The 20,761-nt window shown below is 36.0% G+C and overlaps 5 protein-coding genes across 9 annotated transcripts; 2 read left to right on the top strand and 3 right to left on the bottom strand.

Moving 5' to 3' along the window:
• Positions 1 to 65: 65 nt before the first annotated feature.
• On the bottom strand, positions 66 to 4,171 carry LOC104824253 (uncharacterized protein C12B10.15c). 5 transcript variants are annotated; one of them, XM_010556273.2, is made up of 5 exons: positions 4,094 to 4,171; positions 1,563 to 1,707; positions 1,348 to 1,440; positions 694 to 884; positions 66 to 495 (listed from the first exon to the last, which is right to left on the bottom strand). In XM_010556273.2, exons 2-5 carry the CDS (start codon positions 1,696 to 1,698, stop codon positions 424 to 426), a joined length of 492 nt encoding a protein of 163 aa, XP_010554575.1. In that variant the 5' UTR covers positions 1,699 to 1,707; positions 4,094 to 4,171; the 3' UTR covers positions 66 to 423. The 5 variants fall into 5 exon arrangements, with proteins under 5 accessions (XP_010554575.1, XP_010554572.1, XP_010554571.1 ...); XM_010556270.2 differs by having other exon boundaries at positions 1,563 to 1,745; positions 4,094 to 4,168; XM_010556269.1 differs by lacking the exon at positions 4,094 to 4,171 and adding an exon at positions 2,814 to 2,924 and having other exon boundaries at positions 1,563 to 1,745.
• A 3,571-nt stretch (positions 4,172 to 7,742) lies between these two features.
• On the bottom strand, positions 7,743 to 9,693 carry LOC104824252 (caffeoylshikimate esterase). The gene is made up of 8 exons (XM_010556267.2): positions 9,549 to 9,693; positions 9,419 to 9,451; positions 9,202 to 9,328; positions 8,947 to 9,093; positions 8,661 to 8,791; positions 8,457 to 8,594; positions 8,252 to 8,350; positions 7,743 to 8,114 (listed from the first exon to the last, which is right to left on the bottom strand). The coding sequence occupies exons 1-8, from the start codon at positions 9,549 to 9,551 to the stop codon at positions 7,833 to 7,835; spliced, it is 960 nt and encodes a 319-aa protein (XP_010554569.1). The 5' UTR covers positions 9,552 to 9,693; the 3' UTR covers positions 7,743 to 7,832.
• A 933-nt stretch (positions 9,694 to 10,626) lies between these two features.
• On the bottom strand, positions 10,627 to 12,919 carry LOC104824251 (caffeoylshikimate esterase). The gene is made up of 8 exons (XM_010556266.1): positions 12,785 to 12,919; positions 12,628 to 12,663; positions 12,349 to 12,475; positions 12,079 to 12,225; positions 11,832 to 11,962; positions 11,350 to 11,487; positions 11,137 to 11,235; positions 10,627 to 10,998 (listed from the first exon to the last, which is right to left on the bottom strand). The coding sequence occupies exons 1-8, from the start codon at positions 12,785 to 12,787 to the stop codon at positions 10,732 to 10,734; spliced, it is 948 nt and encodes a 315-aa protein (XP_010554568.1). The 5' UTR covers positions 12,788 to 12,919; the 3' UTR covers positions 10,627 to 10,731.
• A 1,134-nt stretch (positions 12,920 to 14,053) lies between these two features.
• On the top strand, positions 14,054 to 15,792 carry LOC104824250 (60S ribosomal protein L35-2-like). The gene is made up of 4 exons (XM_010556265.2): positions 14,054 to 14,164; positions 14,331 to 14,466; positions 15,136 to 15,292; positions 15,485 to 15,792. Exons 1-4 carry the CDS (start codon positions 14,161 to 14,163, stop codon positions 15,557 to 15,559), a joined length of 372 nt encoding a protein of 123 aa, XP_010554567.1. The 5' UTR covers positions 14,054 to 14,160; the 3' UTR covers positions 15,560 to 15,792.
• A 2,547-nt stretch (positions 15,793 to 18,339) lies between these two features.
• Positions 18,340 to 20,636, top strand: LOC104824246 (exocyst complex component EXO70B1-like). Its single transcript, XM_010556262.2, has one exon. It carries the CDS (start codon positions 18,511 to 18,513, stop codon positions 20,506 to 20,508), a length of 1,998 nt encoding a protein of 665 aa, XP_010554564.1. The 5' UTR covers positions 18,340 to 18,510; the 3' UTR covers positions 20,509 to 20,636.
• The last annotated feature ends 125 nt before the right edge of the window (positions 20,637 to 20,761 follow it).

Raw genomic sequence — 20,761 nt, 5'->3', positions numbered from 1 at the left:
AGAGATATTTGGTCTTGAACCGATGAAGACTCTGTACCCAAACACAAAGACGAGATAAACGAGAGTTGAGACATGAAACAACTTAAAGACCGAATCCGGATTTGACGGTCGAATAGTTTCGTTCAGTTCTAATAATGGAGAATAACTACAAAACAAAACATTCCAAAACACAACATAGAACCAAATCAAGAATCTCATCCAGACAACATAGGACCAAATCTATATCTGACGGTACCCTTAACTGAGAAAGAGTTGCGACACAGGTTACTTACCTGGTTCCACAAGATCTCTGCCCAGAATTCTGATCCGCCTGATCTGTATGGAAGACTAAGTTGAAACCTTTTTCCCTCTATCTATTAGATCGAAGATAGACAAGAAAACGGTGGTTAAAACATGGCAAGGCCGAGAGATTTCCAATGTTTATTAGGAGCATTGTCCAGGCTCTTCCCCTCCGGCTTCGGCAGCTAAGTCTTCAGCTGTCACCGGCTTGTGCAGCTGTAGCGAACAAATGTTTGAAAGTTAGAGAAAAGAATGCCCCCGAAATCAGATTCAAGACTAATTATGCTTCGTTATTATAATCGAAAACCGTTTTACAGAATGATGTATTACAAGGGGCAAAAGGAGGAAGTTGCAAGCCACTGCCAGTTCACTTCTATTCACTCAGTTTTCCTTTAGAAACAAATTTATACTCACCGTTTTCGAAGCAGTCAACCAGTGAAACGACCGTACGAAGGTATCATCTTTGGATGGAAGACTGTCATGATTCCAATATGTGAGTTTATCAAATGTTGCCTTCATCTCCCAACAGGGGTTTCCTCCCGTTAACCCAGAAGCTTTTCTCTTTCCATGGGGATTTCGGTTACTCTTCTGCCCAAGCACAAATCCTGAAGGAAAACATATTAACCATCTAACTCAAAGAACAATCACGCAAAAGAGTAGACAGAATTAAAAAAGTATGATTCTTCCACAATTCGTGAGATTAGTGTCTGCTTGTGCATAGAAAGAGGAGTCTAGGCAGATGAAATACCATTCAATGGTTCAGTACTGCCACTACAAATCACTCTTTCATTGTGATACTTACAAGAAAACTTTATTCGTGTAACATGATATTATTCCTAAAACACACCACAAGGATCTTTTCTTCTTTTCCCTTTCCAAACACTACCATGCAATCATAACTCCATCTACACAAGTGCACTTCTTTTTTGCTCATGAGCACAATCTTCAACAACCCAGAACTAGTTCTTAACTAATGAACCAATTAGCCAGGGATTAGTTCATAGGCATCCTCAAGGACATTTTGCCTACATAGATCCAATTGTCTCTAGAAGAGGAAGAGAAAAATACCAGAATAACCATGAGGAAGTGAGATTGTTGCTCCCTGCAACTTCTTTCCTCTGAAATGAGCTTCTTCAACTTTTAGTCCATCAATTTCAGCCCCTGAACTCACAGGCATTTCAGCACTAATCTCATATATACATTCAGATATACAAACAAACACGCAAACACTGATTCGAACATAAACATTTACATAAATGACAGACCAAAGTTTTCAAAATTACCCATGCATTTGGGCTTGAAGTAGTGAGAAACTTCAGTAGGACCATCATATCTAATGCAGCAAGGTAGTCTGTGGACATGACAGCCGAGATCCGCCGCAGAGTTGTCATCCTTACTCCTTAGATCTATGGTTCCCATCAAGTCACTCTGTCCCCCGACACGATTAAACCTTAATTTCCGCCACACTATTAAGCACACCAACATTTAAAAGACTTTTAAGCTCTTCTTACATTATGCAAAGACAACATTAAAAAAGAAATACTAATTGGTAGAGAGCAAAGGATTTCTCTTCCTTAAAGCAACCAAAAAGCATGTCAATGGGGAAAGATCAAATATAAAGATGTAAACAATTCTAGGGAAAAAAAAAGGCAGACCCATATAGAAATACCAAACACGCAACACAATTCGATATGACTATCTGAAATAGACAAATTGGCTACGTCCTGACATCTTTGATCATCCATGATATGAGCGGAGATTCCAAGCAGCTCAAATATGGTTTTCTTGCCAAGTGAACAGACCAATTCAAAAATCAGGCAGCAAAACAACACGGCAGCGACTAATATAAGGAACATATCTTCCTACATTCTACAGAGTATTTCTCTTACGCAATGGAAGAAATTTCTAACACCAACGATAATTTCATTGGAGATACTTCTGTCTTGTGGATTAAAGATTCCAAGTTCAGATTCCAGGCAGATCCATTTGATCAAACGAACAACTTATACAAGAACCTATTTAATCGACTGGTAAATAAACAATCAAAACCCTAGGAGGAAAGGAAAGTTACTACTATTAACCAGCAAATATCATCAAAGAACAGACCAGAGAAAAGCCTAGAGGGAGAAAAAATGGACATGAAATCGGGATTCAGACAAGAATCAGACAGCAAACAAACTCACAGAAAGCAAAACAGGACCATTGCAACATCCCTTCATATTCTGTCCACGGCGAACAAGAGGAGATCATGAACATAAACGAAATGGAATCCAATCGAAACATCAAAATTTTTCTGCAGATGAAACCCAGATTCAGGGAAAAGAAATAAGAAATAAAAAAAACGATACGAATTAACAAATACCAGAATAAGATTTGACCCTTTTTCCTCAATAAGATCTTCATCTAAAAGTTCCCAGATTCCATTCGGAAATGAAACCCTAACGAAAAACGCGAGCAGGATCGAGTTCAAGAGCCACGAAAACCCTAACCCTACACCCACAGGAGTGGAAAAGGCAAGTTAGAGAAACCATCACCTTTTCTCAATTCGAGTGAGAGAGAAGCTTCATCTAGAGAGAGGCAAGAGACACACCGTCCGTACAGAATCCGGCGCGAATTTGGGCGGCAATGTCCGCACAGTTCCCGGAAGCGAATTTGGTTAGCAATAAAAAAGGCCGACTAAATCAGGCCCAATAAAATGGCCCATTGTCATAAAACATTTACTTTTTCCGATCCATTACGAAACTATAACAGCCCACTAAAAAACAATGACGCCCGCATCAAAACCCATCCCAAATTATTTTTTGTTCAGTCATTTTCTCGTTTTTTTTTTTGAATTTTTTTTTTTTCAGAAAAATCCAAAAAAAACACTGAACTTTACAATTTTAACAAAAAAAATATTGAACTTTTACAATTCTAGGGAAAAAAAAAGGCAGACCCATATAGAAATACCAAACACGCAACACAATTCGATATGACTATCTGAAATAGACAAATTGGCTACGTCCTGACATCTTTGATCATCCATGATATGAGCGGAGATTCCAAGCAGCTCAAATATGGTTTTCTTGCCAAGTGAACAGACCAATTCAAAAATCAGGCAGCAAAACAACACGGCAGCGACTAATATAAGGAACATATCTTCCTACATTCTACAGAGTATTTCTCTTACGCAATGGAAGAAATTTCTAACACCAACGATAATTTCATTGGAGATACTTCTGTCTTGTGGATTAAAGATTCCAAGTTCAGATTCCAGGCAGATCCATTTGATCAAACGAACAACTTATACAAGAACCTATTTAATCGACTGGTAAATAAACAATCAAAACCCTAGGAGGAAAGGAAAGTTACTACTATTAACCAGCAAATATCATCAAAGAACAGACCAGAGAAAAGCCTAGAGGGAGAAAAAATGGACATGAAATCGGGATTCAGACAAGAATCAGACAGCAAACAAACTCACAGAAAGCAAAACAGGACCATTGCAACATCCCTTCATATTCTGTCCACGGCGAACAAGAGGAGATCATGAACATAAACGAAATGGAATCCAATCGAAACATCAAAATTTTTCTGCAGATGAAACCCAGATTCAGGGAAAAGAAATAAGAAATAAAAAAAACGATACGAATTAACAAATACCAGAATAAGATTTGACCCTTTTTCCTCAATAAGATCTTCATCTAAAAGTTCCCAGATTCCATTCGGAAATGAAACCCTAACGAAAAACGCGAGCAGGATCGAGTTCAAGAGCCACGAAAACCCTAACCCTACACCCACAGGAGTGGAAAAGGCAAGTTAGAGAAACCATCACCTTTTCTCAATTCGAGTGAGAGAGAAGCTTCATCTAGAGAGAGGCAAGAGACACACCGTCCGTACAGAATCCGGCGCGAATTTGGGCGGCAATGTCCGCACAGTTCCCGGAAGCGAATTTGGTTAGCAATAAAAAAGGCCGACTAAATCAGGCCCAATAAAATGGCCCATTGTCATAAAACATTTACTTTTTCCGATCCATTACGAAACTATAACAGCCCACTAAAAAACAATGACGCCCGCATCAAAACCCATCCCAAATTATTTTTTGTTCAGTCATTTTCTCGTTTTTTTTTTTGAATTTTTTTTTTTTCAGAAAAATCCAAAAAAAACACTGAACTTTACAATTTTAACAAAAAAAATATTGAACTTTTTATTTTATCAAATAAACATTAAATTTTTTAAGTTTGACAAAATAAACACTTAACTCTTCTATAATTGTCAAAATATATAATTGTCAAAATAAACAAAATGAATGACGTGGCCCAATAAAATGCAAACACGTCAGATTATTTTGCTTAGTTTTTTTTTACAACCGAAAAAAGTTCATGTATTTTTTTGGATCACTAAAAAAGTTCAGTGTTTTTTTTATAATCGTAGAAAAGTTTATGTATTTTTTGGATCATTTATAAAGTTCAGTGTTTTTTTAAATTCGTTTAAAAAGTTTAATGTTTATTTGACAAAAAATAAAATTCAGTGTTTTTTTTGTCAAAATTGTAAAGTTCAATATTTTTTTTGGGATTTTCCCTATTTTTACAGAAATACGTGTCACATTTATTTTTGAATTTTTTATCTAACATTTTGTGGATTAAAAATTGTACCACTAAAATAAAGATATCAAAATATTAAATACTACAAAAATGGACAAAATATTTGGTATGCACAGAAAGTGTGTAAATATAAATTATTGTTTCATCTCTTTTTTTTCTTGTTTTACAATGAAAATAATTTTCATATATATATATATATATATATAAATTAACAAATAAAAAAAAATATAAGTAAAATAAAAATAAATAAGTTACACAATATTGGTTCATTATTATTTTCAATCATATATCAAAATCTATATATTTCCTCCAATCATATATTCATTTTTCTATTTTAACATTTTTCTCAAGATTAACTTTGAAAAAATACAAAAGTTAATCTTGAAAAGATAATATGATAAAAAACCCATAGATATTTTCATTGTTGTTTTATAAAATTTATTCAGATTACTTTCTCTTTACTCTTTAGTAACATATCTTTTTAAGTCTACACGTGTCTTTCACTTCATACGTTTTAATTCATTAAGGATATACACGTATTTTCCTCGTTTGTGAATATTAAACTTGACATTTGCTAAATCGTTATAATTTTTTGGTGTACCGCTGAAAAACATGCGACTCAACTGGTGTATTTGAGTAAATTTCTTTTCTTCCGTCGTTTTGCTTTGTCTGTAAACCAGAGGAATCAACTGTTGTTTATCTTCTAAGAAATTTCTCCTGTTTTGGCCGAGTAGAAAACCACTCAGAAACCTCTCAGATTCAATTGCAATAGGAGGGGAAAAAAGAGAGGAGATGAACAAAGAGGAGAAGAAGAGAGTACCTTCCGAAGGATTTGAACACCTATGGCGAAATTGAAGAGCAGTATAAGCAGGGAGCACTCCCACATTTACAAATTTCACCTTTTCGAGGACTTATTAATTCGATCAGGAAGAACTCTCATGGTCTCTTCTTCCTCCTGGTTTTGAATTTGTCGTGAAGGTAAAGATATGACTCTTTTGGTTTTAGGTGTGTGTATATATACTCTGCCGAGAATTTGAATTCGTTTGGAGGACAAGTCCCGTAATATCATTCTTCAAGGTAGGATACGTATAACAGTCAATACACCTCAATTTGCACTTTCATCAACAGACGCTCTCGACTGTCTAAACCCCCCTCAACAGGCCGTTAATTTTGACTAAAAAGGTCTACATCTCAAGTGATAATGTAACAACTATATTGTTGTTTTAATTTTATTGTGGACAACTAAAACTAAATTTAGATTAGTAATTTTCATGAAAACTACAAAAGAAAATCTCATATTTAATTTTAGTATCTAATTATTCATATTTTAAAATATCCAATTCTTTATACTTATTTTGATATGGGGATATTTTAAAATTTTTAATTATGAATTTTTATATCAAAATATATTATTTTGATCAATTCTAATTAACAATAGCAAAAAAATAAATTAACTCGTTTGGTCTCCTATAGTTAGGGGTGGGCAAAATATCCGAAAAATCTGAACCGATCCGTTATTCGATTCATATCCGAACCGAAAATTTGGATATCCGGAGTTTACGGATCGGATACGGATACTTATTTGGAGATATTTATCGGATACGGATCGGATACGGATATTAAATTTGAATTATTCGACATATCCGATCCGATCCGTATTTTGTAATAATATTATTAAATATAAGAATAATTTGGTATGAAGATTTAAAATTCTTAATATTTACATGTTTTTTTAGGGTGATTCAAGAAAAATTTTATATATATTGAGGTTTATAATTTTAATTTTTGAATATTAAGATTTATTATGTTTAATGTTTTGAATTTTGAATATATTTGTATGTAATAGATTATAATTGTATTTGTATTTGAGTTGATTTGGAATGTTTAAATTATGAATTTTAAATTTGTGAATATTATTTATCTTAAATAGATTATATATTTTATTTACGTTTGAATTTTTTATTTAATTTAAATTTAAAATTTTATAATACTTTAGGTCGGATACGGATATCCGCAAATATCCGTGATTTTAACGAATATCCGAATTTGCGGATATCCGAAAATTACGGATCGGATACATATTTGTGCGGATCGGATACGGATACGGATATCTCAAAAATCCCGGATATCCGATCCGTGTCCACCCCTACCTATAGTCCATTAGTTTATTCTATTGTATTTATCATGACATTTAAAAGCTTTGAACTTTTTATCTCACATTTTGTGGATTAAATATTGTAGTGAGAGAGAGGCTTAATCGAGAGAGAGAGACTTCCTCCGGCAAGAGACACGCCGTCCGTAAGAATCCGACGTGAACTTGGGCGGCAATGTCCGCACAGTACCCGTCGCTGTGGAAGCGAATTTGGTCAGCAATCAAAACCTTGAATCTCCTGCTTTCCGCTAGATGATTAAGGTGGAGGATTATTTGGATGGAAGAGGAACATTATTTTATATTTAGTATTTTGGAGGAGATTAGAAAAATGAAAGAACTTGAAAGAAAATATTTTTCTTAATTTCTTTGTTTTTCTCTTTAAATTTGTTTGGTTTCAAATTCTATACAAATCATATATTTATATTACAAATCTACACCTAACAACTACCTATCTAACTCACATGTGAAACATATTTTTACCTAAATTTTTCACACATATTTTAAACATTTATAATTAACTAATCAAACTACAATTTCATCACATTTTCATACATCTTATATATATATTATCACATTTTCACACACTTTTCATATTAATACCGATATATTACATTCGAATGATTTTGAATATGTAAGATAAAATTTTTCTCCATCCCATTTGAGAACTAGCCAATATTCGATGGAATATTTATCGACTCAGGAGCAAATTATCAGTTCGACTGTATATATCTCGGGTTCGAAACCAGTAGTTACATTTAGATTTCAAATCGGTTTAATCCCGGTTTAGACAAGACCGGACAAGACAAAAGCGACACAGCTCAAAGTTGGGATCTTGGCCCGTGATCAACATTACCAGCATGATCATCTGTGTCAGAAGAAACCCTAGACTCTGTCGTTCTTTCTTCTAGCCACTGAATTATATCGTTGAACACGATCTGAGAATTCTCCGGAGGCTCTCCAAACAGAAGACTGTGCCACATTCCAGGGTAAAGCTTCAACGTCTTGTCTTTTGACGAGGCAACGTTGTAAAGCTCCTTGCTTGCTTCTTTGTCTGTCACCTTGTCCTCTTCCCCATGCAACACTATAAACGACATTGTCACCTAATCAATCAAAAAACCACGAATATATCGTCAAAAAAACAACGTACGAGGCCATTCATGACGGAGTATTCGAAGACCGGACCCAAAGTTTCGGCCCTTGAAACTAATCAGAACGAATAGAATTGGCTACATATAACCTCGTTCAACCGGTGTTCGAGATCGATGCTGACTCTGTAAAGCTCACTCATGGTTTTATAGCGAGGCCGCCCTTTGTAGCAACGCGGATTTTCTTGAATCTGTGTTCCATTCAACCCGTGAGAGGGAATGTAATTCTTTTGAATGTTTAAATTAACTGATCAAACCATATGTTATATCGTCGAAACAATCAAGAAAACATAGTACCGATTTTCTGGCTTCGGGCTGTTTGAAGGCGACCTCGATGATATCGTTGGAGATTACAGACTTCCAAGTTGGGATCACTTTGGTTATCATTTGCATCATAGATATCACTATCTTAGGCGGCTTCACATCTTCAGCGATCTGTTACACATTGTGTATATACATACCTTACACATGATTGAATGTTCCATATGCATACATACATACCTTACACATGGGAGCTAAAAGGATCGCTCCGTCCCAAAACTCGGGATTCTTGCGGTGCAAGAGGAGCGCCACCGCTCCTCCCATCGACTCTCCCATCAGAAACTTCTTTTTCTTCGGATTCTCTCCCATCTCTTCCCCCCACAAAACAAAAACAAAAAACAACGTTTTGTACTTTCTTGATATTGTCTCCAAAGAGTTCTTCCGTACACAACAGATATTGATCTGTACAATGAATGAACAATCAAATAACAAAGAGAGAGAGAGAGAGAGAGAGAGAGAGATTAACCAGATATTTTTGAGAAATGCGAGTAGACATCATCGATTAGGACATCGAAGTCATTGATGTAGGCAGAGAGACCATCTGATCTTCCGTGCCCTTCGTACTCTATTCCGTACACCGCAAACCCATCATTCCCAAACTTGGTCGCTATATCTGTTATTACAAGGCCACGCAGATTCGTGTTATATGAAATATACAAAACCTCATCGTTATGTATCGATCTCTACATATATATATTGGATCGCAAAATTCGCGATATACCGTTCAAAATGTTGCCGCATTCCACGGCATAGCCATGGCAATAGAAGATCATAGCTCTCGGTTCTTGATTTACGGGAAACCATTTACAAGTGAAGAGTTTCATCCCCCGGGAATTCACAATGAAATCCTGCTCCAACAAACTTGTAATTAATGATCACAAACTGTTTCATAAGATTATCCGAGTTTTAAAAATCGAACAAATGAATATCAAAGTTACCTCGCTATACCCCACTTGCCCTTCAATACGAGCCTGCATCCATCGATGATGAAAAAAAAAAAAGACAATAAAATCGTAGCTTCTTATGTATACATAAGGAATGAGAATACCACATAGAAAAAGGACGAACCATTCGATCTTCGGGGGCTCGATCGATTCACGGAAATTCTCGATAGTTTTAACTCATTCACCGACGAAACTTATTAGTAAAACACACTGGAAAATATCTGGGCATGTAAAATTTGGTCATTTATCTGTTTCTTGCTGAAGAAGAAATGTTTTTACAGCCCGAACAAGGTTGAAAATGGCCAAAAACATCACCTAAAAATAACTCTATAGTTTACTATAATTAGGATAACAAAACTGATTTCCTAGATCCAAGTGTTCGGTACTTTTCAACTGATTGAAATGGCACCATATTATTACAAATGACGGTCCAAACCAAATTACAAGAACACAAGGATTTCATTGCTTTTATTACGTTGTTCAACTAGTGTTCAAGAAACTTCCACATCTAAAAGAGGCTTTATCGTTTAACCAACCGTGTCGGAAAACACGATCCCATTCTGTAAAAAAGTTACTGAAAATAATCTAACAAAAACAAATTAAAATTTTATCGTATACGGTTCTATCCGGATAAGATTCAATTGAACTTCTATTATATTTTGGTTTTTTATCAATTAACGTATGCGGGGGTCCCGTAAAACGACGCCGTTTAGGTCAAACGTTTGACATAGTCAGTAACGGATTCCGTTGAAGTTTTCTGGTCTTTCGATGATGGTCAAACATTTTTATATTCTCGAGAAATATTAGTTTGAATTTTATATAATGATATTCCCTAACAAATACAGCGAATCTTCTACGTAAGAATTAATTAAAGAAGCGAACTTTTATAATCATAACGATATATTTATATGGGTAATCACGCTTATTTTAAATTTAATGCTTCAAAATTACGCCAAGTATATATCGATTGGTCAACACATCCAAGAATAATGTATTTTTTTTTTATAATCATATGATTATGATCAATGAAATATTGGTATCGATGATGAATAAAGGCGCATATAATTTTGTTACCAAAAACATTTTTTTGTGAGCTACAACATATTTTTCATTCGTTATCTATATTATTAATAAATTATTGATTTAAAATTTTAAATATACCAGACCAAATTTCGAGAAAGTTTTCTTTTTTCGATTTTAAGAGCAAGAAAATCATTTTTTTGTGATCTAATTAACGAGATTGAATCTCAAGTATTGGATCAAGTTATTTATGGTACATCACAAACACACGCAAACATATAAAGCCGTCACTTATGTTTCAGCAAAGCATCGTGATTAAGCTTAAGCTCACTCTCTAACCTCCCATTAACTCTATCGTCCAACCAACGTATAATATCACCAAACACGATCTCGGTATTTTCAGGCGGCTCTCCGTACAAAAGACCGTGCCACATCTTCTCGTACAGCTTGAACGTCTTGTCCGAACTCGAAGCCACGTCGTACAGTAGCTTGCTTATGCTTTTATCCGTCACTTTATCATCTTCCCCATGAAGAACTATAAACGGCATCGATATCTGATTTATAAAATATAAAAAACCCATCATCACACATTAGTCCAAACACTTTTATCGAAATTCTCCAAATAAAATCATATCTATATCGATATGTTCGTTATTTATTAGAGATTATAACTAATATCCGAAATGGCGAACCTCTTGGAGATTCTTCTCGAGATCCAAACTGACCCTCAAAAGCTCGTGGGCGGTTTTCAAGCGAGGCTTGCCCTTGTAGCAATACTTATTCTCCCTTACCTGTAATTTGTAATTTAATCAAACCCAAATCCATTAGCAAGTAATTAAGGAAATTAATCCGGATTTTTTACTACTAATAATGATATACACAAATTAAAGTACGCACGTACGTACCTGTTGTCTCACTTTGGGCTCTTTAAAAGCCACGTCAATTATATCGTTGCCGGGAACTATTTTCCACGTTGGAATCAAACGAGATAGTTTCGTGAGAACGGAGATAACGACAGGATGTGGCTTCATCTCATCTGCTATCTGTACGGCAAAACGACAACATTAAATATCAAAATATCTATAAATATCTTTTAATTTATTGGATTTATCCGCGCTACAGATATTTATACGTAACAAACACATAATTCTTTTGACTTTTCGTTTCTATTCAAAGTCTACTATATGATCGAATATATGTAAGACTGATTGGCGGCTATATCATAATGCAGAAAATAGCATATTGATACCATCCGTGGAAATTATTGAATTTTATTTACTGATTTCACACACACACACATATATATATATATATATATATATATATATTGTAACAAACTAATAATTATTGCGAATTATTAATATGGGTGTAAACGGAGGGCACGTACCTTACACATGGGTGCGACCAAGACGGCACCATCCCAAAAATCAGGCCTCTTTCTATGCAGAAGCAACACCACTGCTCCCCCCATGGACTCTCCCAATAGATACCTCATTTTCCCCTTGTTCTCTTCCTTCTCTGAATAATTCAAAATCATACAAATTTTATGAAATTAAAATTAATATACGGGTCTTGTTATATCAGCCATATATATATATATATATATATAAAAATGATATATATATGTAGGATACCACATATGGCAGAGTAATGAGCAGAGACATCATCCACAAGATCATCGAAGTTTTTTATGTAAGCAGAGAGTCCTTCGGATTTTCCATGGCTTTCGTAATCTATCCCGTATACCGCAAATCCCGCCTTCGCAAGCCTAGTCGCAGTGCCTGAACGAGCGATGTTCCATCCGATTGAGCATTATTATATATTTATGATGATCACTGTAATTAGTCAGTACTATATATATGACGGAGATGGTGATGGTGATGATGATGATGATGGGACTGAACTGTTCATGGTGATGCTACACTCCATGGCATAGCCATGGCAGATGAAGAGCAAGGCTTTCGGTTCTCTGTTCAATGGTCTCCATGCACACGTGAAGAGCTTCATTCCTCGCGAGTTGAGAACAAAGTCCTGCATGGAATTAGTAACTATCTCGTTTAGTTTAAGAAAACAACTTTCTTGTAACAAATCAGTGAAACCTAATTATTAAGAAACAAAACGCGTCGATCGATAAGTATATGTACTGTACACACACACATATATATATATATATATATTATTACCTCTTGATACACAACGTCATCTGTTTGTTGCCGCTCCTAAAGAGAGACGATCATGAAACCAAAGTGAACAAACAAATCAAATTCAGAGAAATGATTTAAGAAGATGAAAACATAAAAGCGAAAGACAGAGACTGAAATTAAGACAGAACACACTAACCATATCGTAATTTCTTCTTTGTTCTCTCTTTGGAATCTCTCTATATGAGTCTCTGGGCAAAAGAACTGAATCGGATATTTTATATATATATAGAGAGAGAGAGGTGTTGGAGTCACAGATAAGAAAGGAAAAAGGATGTGGGAAAATAAAATAAAAAAAATTCAAAACGAAAAAGATAATAATTTCCTTATTTGTAGAACAGGAAGGCCCAGTGGGTATGCTATATACACGTGCGTGTGTATATGTATATATATATCATATATTGTTGAAGAGGGGAGATTGAAAGATCGCGGAAAAGTCGCGTCCGGAACAGCGGGGGCTACTCGGCCCGCGTTTTGAAGTAACCGTAAAGCCCTGGGATGACGTCAGCAGAAACACGACTGTTCAAATTTGGAGCTCTATTCAATGCCTTCGCCTTTCGTTGACCCCACGGAAACGGGGACTTGCACGAGGGGTCCTTGTCCACATACGACGTATGTGCCGATATTTTCACAACAAGGTCCAACTCTTATGTATTTTTCCATTTTTTAGCCACTCACTTTTTTGAAAGTTTTGTTTTCTCACACAAACTCTTAAAATTAAATTTTGGTACCTATTTGTTTGTAAAATTATCAAAATGCACCCGTTTGGATGATAGTAGTAATAACTCGAAAGGATTTTTTTTTTTAATTTTTCTGTATAAAAAATAGTTAAAACGGTGTTTTAATTGTCAATCTTTTAAACTATTGTTTTATTAAAAGCTAATCTCTTAGCTGTATATGATAGAAGTTGTTATATGATGGCTATCTCATGACATCATCCGCCATAGACTAGTTTCGATAAAAAGAAAATTATATATATATATATATACACAATATTGGTGTTCTATATATTTAATATTGGTGTTCCCTTGACCAGGCAAAGACGTCATTTTAGAATATTTCTGTCCTCTGCTAAAACATTTAAAAGTTTTTAAAACAACAATTATTCAAGTCTACAGAAACTAATTTTAACATAAACCAGTACAATTTAAAAAATTAAATCAAAGGAGAAATAAATTTAGAAGTTGATAACTCTTGGTAAATTCATGAAATAAACGAATAAAATTCTACAATAAATTATCCAACTTATTTTTCTTCAAGCTCTCAACTAGAAATCAAGAAATCATAAAAAGGCCGACTGAATGAGGCCCAATAAAATGGCCCATTATCATAAAAAGATTTTTTGTTCTGATCCATTAATAAACTATATACCAGCCCACTAAAAACAATGGCGCACGCATCAAAACCTAGCCCGAGTTACATAAACCATAACTCGTCTTCAACCTTTTTTTTCTAGGGTTTCTTACCACAGAGACAGTACGAGGCGCCCTTGATAGAAGACTCGAAAGAGCTGCCATGGGTAAGCTTATTTCAGAAGCTTCCGAGGAAACTGAGAAGCATTAACGTTTCATGTTATCCTTTTTCTCTCTGTCTCGCTTATGAGATTGTTTCCGCTCAATTTTTTTTTATAATTTATTTTCGCGTTTTTGCGCTTTGATGGGTTTCGTGGAATGGGATTGGAGCAGCGAGAATCAAGGTTCACGAGCTTAGGGAGAAATCGAAAGCCGATCTCTCGAGTCAGCTGAAGGATCTGAAGGCGGAGCTTGCCCTCCTCCGCGTCGCTAAGGTTACAGGCGGTGCTCCAAACAAGCTATCCAAGATGTATGTACTCCAATCTCGTATAATGATTGTTCATATACATACGTACATACATATTTTTTGTTTCTGGTTAACGTATCAAGCTTACGAATTCGGAATATTTGGCTCCTGTTGAAGTAGCTTAGTCAATGGGCGAATTACTAGGGTTTAACGCAGTTGATGATTTGGTGGGTTCTCTTCTGTTAATGACAATTTCGCGTCTTGTCATATGATGATTAGACTTCACCTTTCTACTTTTGGTAACAGAATTAGGCTTTTGATGTGTCTATGTGTTTTGTCCCCTTGGTCCTTGCTTCTGTTTCTGCTTCCGGAAGCTTTGTTGCTTAATTTGGGTGCCTTCTTTTGTTAGTATCTTGTTAGGGTGCATGATTTTTGTTTTGATTCTTCTTCTGGTGTTGATGTATTTGAAACTTGTGCCTTTATGATGTTGAATTTCTCGTTTGTTTTTATGTTTTTACATGTATCTGCATTCTAATTTATCGAACCTTGTAGAAAATGTTACCATTTCCAAAACTTTTCCTCATAGGGAGTGAGACTCCTAGTTGTTCCTACACGAATTTCCAAACTAGAAGAAACTTCCTTGATGCCGGAAAAAGGCTAGGTGCTTCTTTCTGCTTTCAAAGGGCATTAGCGATTTGTTGTCTGATGGGCTCTCGTTCGGGGCTGTTGCAGCAAGGTGGTGAGGAAGTCGATTGCACAGGTTTTGACTGTGATCTCGCAGAAGCAGAAATCTGCATTGAGAGAGGCATACCAAAACAAGAAGTTTTTGCCACTCGATCTCCGTCCCAAGAAGACTAGAGCTATCAGAAGGAGACTCACCAAGCACCAGGTACTTTAACTACTTTTTTCGGTTTGCTCCTCTCCACACTTAATTTCGATCTTAGTTGATAAATTCCAAAACTTTCATCATGTGGACCCTTGAGCTAATAAATGGGATAAGGGAGCTTACCATGAGAAATGAATCTTGTTATTTGATTACCATTTGATCTCTGTGACTTGCATCTTCACTTTTCCGGGATAGGCATCGTTGAAGACGGAACGGGAGAAGAAGAAAGATATGTACTTTCCATTGAGAAAGTATGCCATCAAGGTGTAAGCCGTTGTCTTGCTCCATCTAGTGTTTCATTTTCTTCAATGCCGGTTAAAGACTAAAGAGTTCCAAACTCGAATCTTTTGCCATCATATATCTATTTGAATTAGAGATTTGATTTGCCCAAAAAAATCTCCAGTATGACCATTGTCATGATGGTTTTTCTTTGAGCTTTCCGTATTTTACGTCTACTAGCCCCAAAAGTTAAATACATAAATATTCTAATTTTTGGTGGTTAATTCTGAAGAGAACTGTCGAATTCGGAATGCAAGTGAATGAATCCTCCAATTGCTTGTGGAGTGAAACTCAAATAGTTGTTCTTTGGTCGGAAGAGGAGACTCTCGACCATATGCAAAGTAGCACGGGCTATATATATATGTATGTATGTATACACACACGTTTATGGTAAAAATATCCATATGCATTCGCATATTATTTATATATATAAAAAAGCACGTTCAAGTTTTAGAACTCTGACTTTGTGTCGTCCTTGTTGTCGTATCTGCCGTTGAGTTGACCGTACTAAGAATCTGTCTCGGGAACCGTTTTCACATAGTGTATGTATCGTCGAAGATGTGATTTATCGGTGCGAATATTATGTAATAGTAATGAATCCTTGGCCGTGATGGTGTTTAATACTTGTTTTATCCTCGTTTGGAGGTTTTTCTTATTTTAAATTTAATTGACCACTTGAGAATATTTAGCACTCTTGGGATATATGTGTAAAATTGAATTGGACTGTATTTGCTTTAATTGAATACCCGACGAGAACCAAGATCAAAATGAATATAAATATAATACCATGATATATGTATGTGTGTATATATGGTTTGAAATAGTCTGAGATATTTAAAAAATGGAGGGATAAGTGGTTATAAAAACGCGGATTAGCCTATAGGCGTTATTTGATTTCGGTGTCATTACAGGGAAACTTGCCTGGATGCATACTTAAGCTCTTGACTTTCGATAAGCAAATCCCCACTTTTATTATTAATTTTAAAAATACAAATGGCCACAAGATGCTACATATGTATATGCATATAAAAATATATTGATAGCGACCTGAATGCATACATACGTTATATATACTGAGAACAAAACTTTGACTAGTGACTATATATGTGCATATATATATATATATATATTGGTCGTGTTGGATTAAAAAATGTGAAAGATTGTGTGTCTTTGATCGTGTTGGTTCAACGATTGATTGATCATATATGTGCAAGAGTGGTATTTTCCATGGGGAGTTATATATATATTTTTTAGAGAAAAGCCTACAAATGAAAATTAGATTATTCAAGTGTAAATGATGATGTAATAATAAAAAAATACTAAGGTTTTATTTTGATTTTACTTTTTCTAATGAAATATGGAGAATAATATAACAGCCGTCTATAAATGTGGCGATATAGACTATACGATATGTGGAAATACATATATTCCAAAATTGTGTCACTCATCATTTATTAACAATATCAATTTGACTAATCAATCTCAAGCTTTGACTAAACGAAGGGAAAGTGAAATTTTTTACATTAATATTTTATGATAAAATGCAATTATGTGGGTACAATTCCTATGATCGTGGTTCACTAATAGAGTCTTTCAATTGTTATCAAAATGCTATGGCTGAAATTCCACAAAGACAAGAAAAAATTGTGGAAAAAATGTTTTTGGAAAATATTTAAATCAGCACAAAATGTGAAAATACTGTTAACGATTGATCTTGGAAATATGTAATGGTTGTATCTAAAATATATAACTTTTTAAAATGAAATTAATTAAATCTGAATTGGAATTGAAATAGAAGATGAAATCGAATCGAAATCTAAAATACGGTATATATTTTTTTAAATAACGAAAATTCAAACAAATATATTCCAAAATATATATTCTGTTTGATTAATATATGATTTTTGCAAGGGGAGAGCAACGAAAAACATATAGACTAAATAATTGGCTACACAAAAAATTTGACCTCCATGCCTTCACCAAGTACACACACACATATATATATATATATAATGTATATAAGGTTCAATATGCCAAGTGGGAGACTTTGAACGTTTCCTTGTTCAATATTTTATCTGACTTTGTAACCATATTCCTCATTTTTTTTTTTATATTTCATTCTCGTAATCGATTCGATTTTAGTGCACCTGTACCACAATTCCATCAATCGTCAACTATTATTATTATTATTATTATTATTATTATTATCATCTATGCATCTTATTCAATAACAATCACGATGTCATCATTTACTATAACTCCATAAGTTTTCTGTCTAACAGCGTTCAAGCACGAAAATCTCGAAGCCCTTTCGTCCGATAATTACTGACATTGACAATTATTGCGATTTTATTTTCTCGTTATTTAGTATTTTCTTTAATTGTTAATTCCGTAGCGAAGTTTGATTTTTTCAAAAAACCTATCCAATAAGAGAATAAACCCCAGCCACTCCCACATTCTATATTTGGATTGTTTATTATTGATTATTTTCGGATTTAATTTTTTATTTTGAAAATTAATTATTCAATTTTTATGTAACATTTGATATCGATGCATTTAAGTTAATTCGAATTTAGTGATGTCCAATAAATTTTTGGATGAAATGGTTGGAATATAAACTAAAAGATTAAAATTGTTTACCAACACACATTTCTATCAAATTTCAAGAGAAATATGTTGAAATAAAAAATTTTTATTTTGAAAATTAATTATTCAATTTTTATGTTTCATTTTTATTATTAATTTTCAAATAAAAATTAGTCAATCTTCAATAGAATATTCTCGAATGTCACAAGGGGGTGTGCAAAAATATTCAGATATACATTTGCAAGACTGCATCATGATTGGTCAAATCGGTGATTTTGGTGTTACAATTTTACAGGTAAAATCATATATCGTCATTTATTTCAAACTTTGAGGCAAATATCTTCTCTATATAATGAATGGCTCTTTCAGAGGAAATAGGAAAGAGTATAGCCCAAGTAACACCATTAACGTCTCCTTCTCCGTTACAGAGCTTCCAGAACTCATCCATGGCGAAATTCGCCAAGTCGGGTTTCTTCTCTTCGTCTTCTCCTAAATCCCCCCTTTCGTCTTCCTCGTTCCTCGGCACGGATTCGTCTGTGAGCCAGACGTTTTCTCAGTCGATGATGGAGGAAACCGTCGAATCCGCGGAACCAATCATCAGGAGATGGGACCCTGAATCTTCGACCTACACGAAGATCGTCTCTCTGTTCCAACACAGCCGGAGAGAGGCCAGGGATTTCATCCGATGCGTCAGGGACTTACGCAGAGCTATGCACTTCCTCGTCTCTCACCACTCTCACTCTTCCAAGCTCGTCCTCGCTCAGAACCTGATGCAGATCGCCATGGCGAGGCTCGAGAAGGAGTTTTACCAGATACTTTCCCTGAACCGAGACCAGCTTGACCCGGATTCCGTCTCGGGTCAATCCTCAAACGGGTCGAGCAATTCGGAAGTCGAGGATGATCTGGATGATATCTACGAGGAGGAAGATGATGAGCTGAAGAGAGCTGGTGAATCGATCACGAAGGTGGAGAAAGCCTCGGCAATGGCGATGACAGACCTGAAGGCGATAGCAGAGACGATGATAAGCTGTGGATATGGTAAAGAGTGCATTAGGGTTTACAAGCTCATCAGAAAATCTATTGTGGAAGAAGGGCTTTACATGCTCGGCATCGAGAAATACAAGATCTCGAATTTCCATAGAACAGATTCGGCAGCACTCGAGAACACGATCAATAACTGGATCAAGGCTGCAAAGATCGGAGTGACCACCCTCTTCCGAGGGGAGAAACTTCTCTGCGACCACGTCTTTTCTGCGTCGAAAACGATAAGGGAATCGTGCTTTTACGAGATCGCGAACGAAGCTGGAACCAACCTTTTCAGGTTCCCCGAGGTTGTGGCCAAGGGGAAGAGATCGCCTGATCGGATCTTTCGGCTGATGGATCTGCACATGGCCATGTCCGAGCTGTGGCAGGACATAGAGCTGATATTCCACTTCGATGCGGTCGCTTCTGTCAAGCTTCAGGCGTTGTCGTCAATGCAGAAACTTTCGGATTCTATCCGGTCCCTTCTCGTAGAATTCGAGTCAACCGTCCAGAAAGATTCGTCGAAATCTCTTGTGCCGGGTGGAGGGATCCACCAGCTGGCTCGCTCTACTATGAGCTTCGTATCTTCACTTGCTGAGTACGGCAGCGTCATGGCCGAGATTCTTGCAGAACATCCTCTACCGAGAAAAACCCGCTTGCTGGAATCTTATTTCGGGAGCCTAACCTCGGAAGACGAGCAGAATCGAGCGGTGTCAGTCCATCTAGCTTGGGTCATCCTTGTTCTTTTATGCAAGCTAGACACTAAGGCCGAGCTGTACAAGGATGTTTCACTGTCCTATCTCTTCCTAGCGAACAACCTTCAGTTCACAGTCGACACAGTTCGATCATCTCATCGGCTGAGGAGCCTACTCGGGCACGAATGGATCGTCAGACACGAAAACAAAGTCAGGACTTATGCTGCGAACTACGAGATAGCGGCATGGGCCAACGTGTTTCTGTCTTTACCAGAGAAAACCGCAACTCTGCCACCGGAAGAGGCGAGATCGCATTTCAGAAGGTTTCATGCCGCGTTCGAGGAGGCATATATGAGGCAATCGGCGTGGATCGTACCGGAGGGGAAGCTGAGGGACGAGCTGAAGGTCTCGATAGCGAAGAAACTGGTGCCGGAATACAGAGAGTTCTACGAAAAGCACCTGAATACGCTCAGTCAAGAGAGAAACCTGGAGATTCTCGTGAGGTTTAAGCCTGATAATCTGGAGAATTATCTCTCGGATCTGTTCCATGGCACTCCTATTGTCAATGGCGGCTCTTCTTCTTCTTCTTCCTCTTCTTCCTCGTCATGTTCTTCAATTGGATGTGTTTCATTGTAAGAAATCCGGCAGTAAAACTCTTATACTGCTTGTTTTGCCTAGTTGTGTTATATTGTGGTGCTTCGATTATTGTCGTCTGTAACTTTTCTGTACAACATGCAAACGAGAAAACAAAAAAGAATCTTCCACCTTCACACATCAAAGACGACAGATACAGAACAGTAAGAGATTATGGTTTCAGATCAAGAAACTTGCAGATATAGATCAAAACAACAAATGCATCTCGATATAATCGATCCGATATATCACCATT

Source organism: Tarenaya hassleriana, unplaced genomic scaffold (assembly GCF_000463585.1).
Source record: "Tarenaya hassleriana unplaced genomic scaffold, ASM46358v1 Cleome4, whole genome shotgun sequence".
NCBI lineage: Eukaryota > Viridiplantae > Streptophyta > Magnoliopsida > Brassicales > Cleomaceae > Tarenaya > Tarenaya hassleriana.
Note: the sequence above shows the minus strand (reverse complement) of the source record. Positions and strands in the feature narration are given on the sequence as shown.